At 46.6% G+C, this 11,043-nt stretch overlaps 2 protein-coding genes across 2 annotated transcripts; both read right to left on the reverse strand.

Annotated features, from left to right (window-relative positions):
* Positions 1-1,064: 1,064 nt before the first annotated feature.
* LOC309525323 (uncharacterized protein) lies at positions 1,065-3,583 on the reverse strand. Its single transcript, XM_082210897.1, has 3 exons — positions 3,419-3,583; positions 1,970-2,110; positions 1,065-1,250 (listed from the first exon to the last, which is right to left on the reverse strand). The coding sequence occupies exons 1-3, from the start codon at positions 3,483-3,485 to the stop codon at positions 1,114-1,116; spliced, it is 345 nt and encodes a 114-aa protein (XP_082067023.1). The 5' UTR covers positions 3,486-3,583; the 3' UTR covers positions 1,065-1,113.
* A 4,648-nt stretch (positions 3,584-8,231) lies between these two features.
* On the reverse strand, positions 8,232-10,248 carry LOC309525321 (uncharacterized protein). The gene is made up of 3 exons (XM_082210895.1): positions 10,105-10,248; positions 8,998-9,138; positions 8,232-8,408 (listed from the first exon to the last, which is right to left on the reverse strand). Exons 1-3 carry the CDS (start codon positions 10,169-10,171, stop codon positions 8,266-8,268), a joined length of 351 nt encoding a protein of 116 aa, XP_082067021.1. The 5' UTR covers positions 10,172-10,248; the 3' UTR covers positions 8,232-8,265.
* Between the last annotated feature and the right edge of the window lie 795 nt (positions 10,249-11,043).

The following is an 11,043-nucleotide window of genomic DNA, read 5'->3' on the forward strand; positions in this document are numbered from 1 at the left end:
CTATCTATGGGGAAGGATTGCAGTATGTGTTCCCCACCAGGAAGCTGCAGCCAGGCATACGTGATTGTTGCTTCACATGAAACTTCAGCTGACTAGGGACCATTAGACCTGGATCAAAGACCAGTTTTTACATTTAAAGGTTTGGATACAGAAGGGTATATTTTACTCGAGGACCTAAAGGGCATATTTCACCAGCGCTACCGGGTGAATGGGCTGGGAGGTCACACAGCTACTGACCCTGCAGCCACTGAGTGGATTTCTGTGCGGTCCTTTCTGTACAGCCTCAGAAGCTCCCAAGGGTGGTAAATTGGACTAATTAAATGGAACCTTTCCCTCTCAAATAGACTTCAATCCAGAATCCTCAGTAGAAGGCTATTTTACAATGAACCGAAGATATGAGTATTGTGTTACAGGGAGGGAGAAAGAAAGAAAGAAAGAAAGAAAGAAAGAAAGAAAGAAAGAAAGAAAGAAAGAAAGAAAGAAAGAAGTTTCGAAGCCTCTTGCGCCACCTCTGCCATGGCAGAAAGTTTTGGATTTTCCCAATCACTCATTCACCAGAAAGATATGAACGGAAAGCAGTCCTCCCTCCAGATGTAAAAACTAAGTTCAGGGGAGGCTGGTCTACTACTACTTATTTTCAAGTTTCCACTAGATCCCCAAACTACACTCTTTCTATTTCCCACAACTTCCAGTACTGAATTTCCGTGTAGAGAGAATCCTGAACATTTTTCTGTCAATCTCCCCCTCTTTAGCTAATCGGCTCTTTGCAAAAGGATTGTTGTGGGGAGGAGCTCCCACCCACTTGTTCCTAGGCAGAAAATACCAGGCAATAAGTAGTCATAGTAGCTGAACTTTGAGTAAGGAAGATGTCTCTTGGTTTGAAGACCCAGGCTCAATGCAGCCATGGCATACAGCCAGGGGAAACCTTGCTGACATCCCAGCTTACCTGAGATGCCCACCCACTCACCTGATGAGACCCTGCACCCACGCACGCCACTGGGCACACACAGAGCCCGCTCACATAGACATCCCCAGACAGCAACGTAACACAAATTGCACAGCCATTTGTTCACATAGGAGTTTTTTTAATACAGCATCCTCCTTAGACGGCATTCAAAGACAGTGGTCTCTGTCTTTACAGCAGTAGAGCTCGTGCACTTGCTGTACGTCCTGATTGACTTTTCGCGCTTTGCAGTCGCCGGTATAGAAGCCGCATTTTTTGTAGTAGCGCAAGACATGTTTAGTTGCCACTGGGAAGAGAAAGAAAAGTATCTGGGTTACTGTAAGTAACTGGTGAAAGATGCTTGATGATAATGTCAGGATCCACCCCTTGCTAGGTCCCCATCAGTGACAGCTGGGGAACCGGGGGTCTGTGCTGAAGGGCAGGTTTTTGCTACCACTGTTGCCAGGTATAGCACCCAACCCCCCTGCTTATCCTCAAGAATGAATGGCAACTCTTCCCTGGCATTAGGAGAAGCACTGCAATTGGGACGCCACTGGCCAGACGGCCCAACCTGGCCCCTGACTTGAGATACCTCAGCCAGGTGGACTGCATCACATGGACTTATCCAGGATCCCCTCTGTACCTTGGCATGCTAGAGTTTGACTGGAGAATCAAAAGTGAACTTAGAAAATTCATGTTTCTCTCACTGCCTGGAGGTATTGTTGCTTCAGAGAATTTCCAGGGGGATATGTACCGTCATGTGACTGAAGGCTTGCAATCAGGTTTCGTATGGAGGCTGCATTAGGATAGCTTAGAGCTCCATTGGAACGAGGTGCTTGAACAACGAGAGAAGCACCTCATTCCAATGGAAGCTCTAAGCTTCCATTGTACTACTTGTACTACTGAAGTTGCAAGATCCCCGGCCTCCTCTGCACCCAGTCATACTAGCCATGCCCCATCAGCCACTCATGGAAATGAACTGAAAATAGGGGGGATGGGGAGAGAAAGACAAGAAGGACCACTCACTTGAAGTGACTCTGTACAAGACGCAGGCTGCAGGGTGTCCTGAAAGTGGATCATCAGGGCAATTCTTTTCATGTGGGGTAGCTGGTACACATGGCTGTCCTTCACCCTCTGAACTGCACACGCTACAGATTAAGGCATTTGCTGTTAAAAGAAGAAAGGAAGGAAGGGAGGGAGGGAGGGAGGAAGGCACCTGCTGTAAGGCATGCTTCTTTGTTTACATGTCTTGTCCCTTCCTGAGCTTCTAAGTCACCAAACTCGTTGTTTCCTTCAAAGAAGAAAAATGCTGAGATGCCCTGAGTCTAAAAAGGACATTGGTGGTTCTTACAGAAGGTGTAAATTGATCCCCATGGAGTTCCGCAGAACGTGATTGGCTGTGCCTACAACCAGGAGCACCCTCCCCTCTGCCACATCCCCATAACAGGCACCTGAGGGTGCGGCCAGCTCCAGCATTGTAGAGACTTTGCAGAAAGGGTCCTCTAGTGCGCCTCCTGAGAGTGGCAGCTGCCAAGCAGCAGCTTAGAGTTGCCATATTTCAAAAAGTAAAAATCTAGACACCAAAGTTGTAGAGCTTTTATTCTTCTTCTCCTGATTAGCCAGGGTTGTTGATTTTTGGGACATAATTGCAAAAAAGAGAGAAAAGAATAAAGAGCTTTTTGAGCTATTTTTAAGGGAAATTTCCCAATATGATAATGCTGACATGGGTTGCCATATGTCCGGATTTCCACGCACATTTTTAGTGATTTCTGTTTGGACACTGCTTCCGACGTATGGCAACCCTACAACAGCCGGATGGGCAACCTCAATAGATGTGAACGCCAGAGAGTTTGCACCAACGAGTGTTTGTGTGTGTGTGTGTGTGTGTGTGTGTGTGTCACTGCAGCTATATTAGAAGGAGCACTGCCTACAACTCCCATTTTAAGCTGCCCGGTTTATGCAGGCAATTAAACATTTTTTTAAAAAAACTAGTTGGTGAACTGCTTGGGGAGGGGAAAGGCTGCACTTATGACTATTGCAAATTACTATTTTTTTTTAAATCAAATGTTTTAACAAGTAAATAAATAAAGTTAAAATAACCCCCCCCCCGCCCTGTGCAATAGAGCATCATTCCCCTGAAAAACTTTCTGAAGTTGGGACCGTGCCGGTATTACAAGGACAGGAGACATAGCAGGATCTGTGGAAATCATCTCTGCCAATACCCTGACCCAAGCATGGTGGGTGATGATGCCTGTATAGATCTGGCACTTAATACTGTAGTATCAAAACCTTTCTCCAGGTCTGCATTATTTCCAAAGTTAGACTTTCAATCATTATCCCCAAATAGTTGCCAGAGCTAAAAAGAGAAAGAAAATAGCTTACGGGTTCGCCACTTCTTAGGAAGATAGGTGGTGGACATACAGCACATTTGAACTGGTGGCCTACCATGTTTTTCCATTGGCAGGTGGGACTTACCTCCACAGCTGAGGCAGAGCAAAAGACAGACTCCAAGCAGCCAGACCTGAGCCAAGCGTGGCTTCATGTTAGCAAGGAAAAAGCTGTGTCTGATTAGAAAGACTGTTTTGAAGAGTGATTGCTTGGAGACAGCAGACTAGGCTTCCTGGTAATAAGGAGGAGGAAGAGCTCAAATACCTCTCTCCTTCTGAGGCTCAGTACAGTCATTATATAAGGCCGAGAGGGGCCTTCTTGGCTGCTCAACCCATTCTAATGGGCTTCAAGGTACAAGAGGGCTCTGGGGTGGCTCTGAAGAGCAGCAGAGATGTGGGTGGTGGTTCCTTGAGCCATTAAGTGCATCGTGTCCTGATTGTTTAACAGATCCTAATGGGATGTGGGTTCAGCTGGATGCTCTACAGAATATTCCATACCTCAGTGGTTCTCTGATGGTATCTTTTGTGGAGGCATGCCCGTTCCTTTCAAAGGGTTTTCTGCCCAGCTCCACATTTCCTGGTTGACGGAGCTACGCAAACCAAAAGAGGAGCATGGTGCACCAGGGCAGGCAAGTTCAGAAGCTGATTGGGCTCTGAGGCCCAGAGCATACAGCTTTTAATTTTAACAATCCTAAGTGCTTGTGATACGCCAGTAAAAAGGTAAAAGGCAAAGGACCTGTGGACGGATAAGTCTAGTCAAAGACAACTATGGGGTTGAGGCACTCATCTCACTTTCAGGCCGAGGGAGCCGGCGTTTGACCACAGACAGCTTTCCAGGTCATGTGGCCAGCAGGACTAAACTGTTTCTGGAGCAACAGAACAACATGACAAAAGCCAAAGCACAGGGAAATGCCATGTACAGTGATACCTCAGGTTTTAGACACTTAAGTTACAGATGCTTCAGGTTACAGACTCCGCTAACCCAGAAATAGTACCTCGGCTTAAGAACTTTGCTTCAGGCTGAGAACACATATTGTGCGGCTTCCTGGCAGTAAGTAGAAGGGGCAGCTCTTTCTCTGTTGAGCAACACGTCTCTCCGTCTGAGGCACAATACAGACATTATATAAGGCCGAGAGGGGCCTTCTTGGCTGCTCACCCCATTCTAGTGGGCTTAAACCTACAAGAGGACTCTGGGCTGGCTCTGAAGAGCAGCAGAGATGTGGGTGGTAGTTCCTTGAGCCGTTAAGTGCACCATGTCCTGATTGTTTAACAAATGCTAATGGGACGTGAGTTTAGCTGGATGCTCTACAGAATGTCCCAGACCTCAGTGGTCCTCTGATGCTATCTTTTGTGGAGGCATGCCCATTCCTTTCAACGAGTTCTCTACCCAGCTCCACATTTCTTGGTTGACTGAGCCACACAAACCAAAACAGGAGCATGGTGCACCAGGGTAGGCAAGTTCAGTAGCTGCTTTGGCTCTGAGGCCCAGAACATACAGCTTTTAATTTTAACAATCCTAAGTGATTGTGATACCCCAGTAAAAAGGTAAAGGACCCCTGGACGGTAAAGTCCAGTCGAAGGCAACTATGGGGTTGAGGCACTCATCTCGCTTTCAGGCCGAGGGAGCCGGCATTTGTCCACAGACAGCTTTCTGGGTCATGTGGCCAGCAGGACTAAACTGCTTCTGGCACAACGGAACAACATGACTGAAGCCAGAGTGCACGGTAATGCAATGTCCCTTTCCGCCACAGCGGTACTTATTTATCTACTTGCACTGGCGCACTTTTGGACTGCAAGGTTGGCCGGAGCTGGGACTGACCCAACTTGAGATGCCAAATGCTGTACAGAATGTCCTAGAGCTCATCTTCCAAATGATGCTGTCTTACATGGGAAAGAAGTGTATTCCTTTCAATTAACAAGACTTTCATTATATGAGGCTCAGAGGCACCTTCTTTGTTCCTCAGGGCACCTGTCTCTGCTAGGCTCAAAAGGCACAAGGAGCTTTTTAGGTGCACAATATACTGCTTGTTTGGACAAATCCAAATGGGCTGAAGCTGAGGAACCAGCCGGATGCAGTACAGAGTGTCCCAGACTTCAGCAACCCTCTTAAATGTAGGGATTACTGTTGGCTATTTGCAGTATGGTAGCGCTGCAGAGAGCTTGCTGGGGAGACCATGCATTAAAAAGGGACTCAAGAATAACTTAAACAAGGTTTTAATAACAAAAACAAAAACCCCTTATACACTAAATACATCAACAACAAACCAGACCAACCACCAACCCATCCCCCAGGGTAATGGGAGAGCTAGGTGCTGCTCCTTAAATACTACACCGAATTATTGACACAGCTTAATCAGTACAACTCAGCAGCACCTGCTATGTTTCACAGCTGTAAAGCTGGGTCTCGTTATTTTGCACTGGCCCTTGCTCTGGCCCCTTAAAGACATACACATCGGGTGGAACAATGATGAACCTTTACATTTTACTTTACTTCGACATGGTCGATCACGAACTCCTGGACCGCCGCCTTTCCGACGTGGGGATCCAGGGCACAGTCCTTCAATGGCTGCGCTCGTTTCTCTCCGGTCGGGGACAGAGGGTGGCGCTTGGGGGGAATTGTCATCGCGCCACTCCTTGGTGTGTGGAGTGCCTCAGGGTGCGATTCTCTCCCCAATGCTTTTTAACATCTTTATGCGCCCCCTCGCCCAGCTTGTCCGGAGTTTTGGGCTGGGTTGCCATCAGTATGCCGATGACACCCAACTCTATCTGTTGATGGATGGCCATCCTGACTCGGCCCCAGACACACTGATCAGATGCTTGGAAGCTGTGGCTGGATGGTTACGTGGGAGCCGGCTGAAGTTAAATCCTTCGAAGACAGAGGTCCTCTGGCTGGGACAGAGCGATATGGGATTGAGGGGGCAACTCCCGTCTCTTGCAGGGGTGCAATTAGTGCCAGCACCATCCGTGAAGAGTTTGGGTGTAATCTTCGATACCTCCCTCTCTATGGAGGCGCAGATTACAGCTATAACAAAGGCGGCATTTTTTCATCTCCGCCAAGCTAAGCAGTTGGCTCCTTATCTCTCTCGCCCTGACCTAGCCACTGTGATCCACGCGACGGTCACCTCCAGACTGGATTATTGTAACTCGCTCTACGTGGGGCTGCCCTTGAGACTGACCCAGAAACTCCAGCGGGTGCAGAATGCCGCGGCGAGACTCCTTACGGGGTCTTCGCTGCGAGATCATATCCATCCGGTGCTGTATCAGCTGCACTGGCTCCCGGTGGAGTACAGGATCAGGTTTAAGGTGCTGGTCTTAACCTTTAAAGCCCTATACGGCCTAGGACCCTCGTACCTACGGGACCGCCTCTCCTGGTATGTCCCACAGAGAAACTTACGGTCTGCAAATAAAAACACCCTAAAGATCCCAGGCCTCAGAGAGGTTAGGCTGGCCTCAACTAGAGCCAGGGCCTTCTCGGCCGCGGCTCCAATCTGGTGGAACACTCTGTCACAAGAGACTAGGGCCCTGCGGGACTTGACATCCTTCCGCAGGGCCTGCAAGACAGAGTTGTTCCACCAGGCCTTTTGTCAGGGCGCAGCCTGACCCCCTCCTCTGGCAATCTGCACAAAATTTGCTTGATGGTTGCCATTAATTTGATTTTAATTTGATTTAATTAATTTTATAATGAATGTTTTAGAATGTTGAACTATTTTGATTGTTGTTAGCCGCCCTGAGCCCAGTTTCGGCTGGGGAGGGTGGGATATAAATAAAATTTATTATTATATTATTATTATTATTACATTTAAAGAAACAATTCAACAATTACTTGTTCACCACCAGGAAGCTTCAGCCAGGCCCATATGTGCTACTCACATGGTTGTTTCATAGTCCTAGGCCTCCCTGGGCCCCTGATGCTATCTATGGGGAAGGATTGCAGTATGTGTTCCCCACCAGGAAGCTGCAGCCAGGCATATGTCATTGTTGCATCACACGAAACTTCAGCTGACTAGGGACCATTAGACCTGGATCAAAGACCAGTTTTTACATTTAAAGGTTTGGATACAGAAGGATATATTTTACTCGAGGACCTAAAGGGCATATTTCACCAGCTCTACCGGGTGAATTGGCTGGGAGGCCACACAGCTACTGACCCTGCAACCACTGAGTGGATTTCTGTACGGTCCTTTCTGTACGGTCCTCATATGCTCTCAAGGGTGGTAAGTTGGACTAATTAAATGGAACCTTTTCCCCTCAAAAAGACTTCACCCAGAATCTTCAGTAAAAAGCCACTTTACAATGAATTGAAGAAATGAGTTTCAAAGCCTCTTGCTTGGCCTCCGTCACAGCAGAAAATTTTGGATTTTTCCAATCACTCATTCAGCAGAAAGATATGAACGGAAAGCAGTCCTCTCTCCAGATGAAAAACCTAAGTTCAGTGGAGGCTGGTCTACTACTACTTATTCTTAACTTTCCACTAGATTCCCAAACTACACTCTTTCTATTTTCCCCAACCTCCAGTACTGAATTTCAATGGAGAGAGAATCCTGAATATTTTTCTGTCAATCTCCCGTTCTCTGGATAATCAGCTCTTTGCAAAAGGATTGTTGTGGGGAGGAGCTCCCACCCACTTCTTCCTAGGCAGAAAATACCAGGCAATAAGTAGTCATAGTAGCTGAACCTCGAGTAAGGAAGATGTCACTTGGTTTGAAGTCCCAGGCTCAATGCAGCCATGGCATACAGCCAGGAGAAACCTTGTTGAAATCCCAGCTCACCTGCGATGCCCACCCACTCACCTGCTGAGACCCAGCACCCACGCACGCCACTGGGCACACACAGAGCCCACTAACATAGACATCCCCACACAGCAACGTAACACAAATTGCACAGCCATTTGTTTACATAGGAGTTCTTTTAATACAGCATCTTCCTTAGACTGCTTTAAAGGCAGTGGTCTCTGTCTTTACAGCACTTGAGCTCATACTCTTGCGGTAAATCCTTATCGACTTTTCGAGTTCCACACGCTTTTGTATAGTAGCCACATTTTTTGTAGTAGCGCATCACATTTTTAGTACCGGAAAACGCTGGGAAGAGAAAGAAAAGTATCTGGGTTACTGTTAACAAGTAGTGAAAGATGCCTGACGGAAACGGAAGGATGCACTCTTTGCATCAGAGACAGCTGGGGAAATGGAGGTCTATGCTGAAGAGCAGGTTTTTGCTACCACTGTTGCTAGGTATAGCACCCAACCCCCCTGCTTATCCTCAAGAATGAATGGCAACTCTTCCCTTGTATTAGGTGAAGCATTGCAGTTGGGATGCCACTGGCCAGAGCGCCAAACCTGGCCCCTGACTAGAGATACCTCAAGAATTAAAAGTAAACTTAGAAAATTCATGTTTCTCTCACTGCCTGCAGGTATTGTTGCTTCAAAGAATTTTCAGGGGGATATGTTCCGTCATGTTCCTGAGTGCTTGCAATCAGGTTTCATATAGAGATTGCATTAGTATAGCTTAGAGCTTCCATTGGAATGAGGTGCTTCTCTCGTGGTTCTTGTTCTGCTGAAATTGCAGGATCCCCGGCCTCCTCTGCACCCAGTTGTACTAGCCATGCCCACCACCCACCCATGGAAATGCACTGAAAATAAGGGGGAGAGAAAGACGAGAAGGATCGCTCACTTGCTGAGATTGTGTACAAGACGCAGGCTGCAGGGTGTCCTGTTTTTGGATGATCAGAACATGTCTCTATTTTGGGGGGATGTGGTAGACACGGCTCTTCTGGACCTCCTGAAGTGCACACACTGCATTTTAAGGCATTTGCTGTTAAAAGAAGAAAGAAAGAAAATCACCAAAAGAAAGAAAGTCTAAGTCACCAAACTCGTTGTTTCCTTCAAAAAGATGCTCTGAGTCTAAGAACGACATTGGGGGTTTTTACAGAAGGTGTAAATTGAGCCCCACGGAGTTCCGCAGAACATGATTGGCTGTGTCTCAGGCTGCCTACAACCAGGAGCACCCTCCCCTCTGCCACATCCCCATAACAGGCAACTTAATGCGCAGCCAGCTCCAGCATTGTAGAGACTTTGCAGAAAGGGTCCTCTCGTGAGCCTCCTGAGAGTGGCAGGTGCCAAGCAGCAGCTTAGAGTTGCCATATTTCAAAAAGTGAAAATCCGAACACAAAAGATGTCGACCTTTTATTATTATTATTATTATTATTATTATTATTATTATTATTATTATTTTCCTTTGGCCAAAGCTGTTGACCTTGTTGGGCAAAATTGGAAAGAAAAACCTAAAAAATATTAAGAATGAAGTTTTTGAGCTATTTTAAAGGGAAATCGCCAAAAACGATACTGCCAACATGGGTTGCTATTTTTTAGCGATTTCCACCTGGACACCGACATATGGCAACCCTAAAGCAACTTCATTAGAATGGCAACAGAGCATCATTCCACTGAAAAACTATCCGAAGTTGGGACTGTGCAGGGATAACAAGGACAGGAGGCATAGTGGGATCTGTGGAAATCATCTCTGCCAATACCCTGACATTGACCAAAGCATGGTGGGTGATGATGCCTGTATTGATCTGTTACTTAATAGCATCTAAACCTTTCTCCAGGTCTGCGTTATTTCCAAAGTTAGACTTTCAATCATTATCCCCAAGTAGGTGCCAGAGCTAAAAAGAAAAAACCTTACGGGTTCGCTAGTTCTTAGGAAGATAGGTGCTGGACAAACAGCACATTTGAACTGGTGGCCTACCATGTTTTTCCATTGGCAGGTGGGACTTACCTCCGCAGCTGAGGCAGAGCAAAACACAGACTTCAAGCAGCCAGACGTGAGCCAAGCGTGGCTTCATGTTAGCAAGGAAAAAGTCCTGTCCGATTAGAAAGACTGTTTTGAAGGCTGAAAACTTGGAGACAGCAGGCTAGGCTTCCTTGTCTGTGGAGCCAAGCTAAAAACAGTCATTATATAAGGCCGAGAGGGGCCTTCTTGGCTCCTCACCCTATTTTAATGGCCTTGAAAGGTACATGAAGTCTCTGGCAATAAGTTGGGGTTGCTCTGGAGAGCAGCAGAGGTTGTGGTTCCTTCAGCTGTTAAGGAGAAATCCTCATGGGTTCTGATGGATGCTCTACAGAATGTCCCAGACCTCTGGGGCCATCTGATGCTATCTTTTGTGGGGGCATGCTTGTTCCTTTCAATGAGTTTTGGCTGCGTCTCAGGCTTCCCAAAACCACATCCCCATAACAGGTATCTAATTGTCAGGACAGCTCCAGCATTGAAGGTATCTTGGAGAAAGGGTCCTTCATTGAGCCTCCTGTGAGTAGCAGGTGGCAGGCAGCAGCAGCTGGAATGGCAGCTTCAGCAAGTGTTAACAGTAGAGAGTCCACAGAAGGAGACAGGGCATCTGTCTTAGAAAGAGCAGAGGCTGCAGCTTCCACTGGATTGCACACATTAAACTCTAAAGGCGTGTTCATAGGAGTGCTGCCTGCAGCTGATACATTAAGCCACACAGACAATTATCTTTTTTTTTAAAGCGTTTATTAATTTTCCAATAAAGACATCCAATTAACATATCAAATCAAATCCAATAAAAATAAAAAAATAAAAAGGTCCAATTGTCTTCCAAATTGTAATAATTTTGTTTTGACTTCCCACGGTCTGAATTTCGAAGCACATTCAACATCATAGTCCTGCCTCTCATCATCCTCAATGTTATTCATAATTCCA

This window comes from Podarcis vaucheri (genome assembly GCF_965113315.1).
Source record: "Podarcis vaucheri genome assembly, chromosome: 2".
Lineage (NCBI taxonomy): Eukaryota > Metazoa > Chordata > Lepidosauria > Squamata > Lacertidae > Podarcis > Podarcis vaucheri.

What these genes read in the sequence shown, in the direction of transcription:
- LOC309525323 (XM_082210897.1), bottom strand. Translation starts at nt 3,485, where the DNA reads ATGAAGCCACGCTTGGCTCAGGTCTGGCTGCTTGGAGTCTGTCTTTTG. An exon ending in GCTCTGCCTCAGCTGTGGAG is followed by an intron (nt 2,111 to 3,418) that starts GTAAGTCCCACC and finishes TTCTTTTAACAG; the next exon opens with CAAATGCCTTAATCTGTAGC. An exon ending in CTTGTACAGAGTCACTTCAA is followed by an intron (nt 1,251 to 1,969) that starts GTGAGTGGTCCT and finishes TTCTCTTCCCAG; the next exon opens with TGGCAACTAAACATGTCTTG.
- LOC309525321 (XM_082210895.1), bottom strand. Translation starts at nt 10,171, where the DNA reads ATGAAGCCACGCTTGGCTCACGTCTGGCTGCTTGAAGTCTGTGTTTTG. An exon ending in GCTCTGCCTCAGCTGCGGAG is followed by an intron (nt 9,139 to 10,104) that starts GTAAGTCCCACC and finishes TTCTTTTAACAG; the next exon opens with CAAATGCCTTAAAATGCAGT. An exon ending in CTTGTACACAATCTCAGCAA is followed by an intron (nt 8,409 to 8,997) that starts GTGAGCGATCCT and finishes TTCTCTTCCCAG; the next exon opens with CGTTTTCCGGTACTAAAAAT.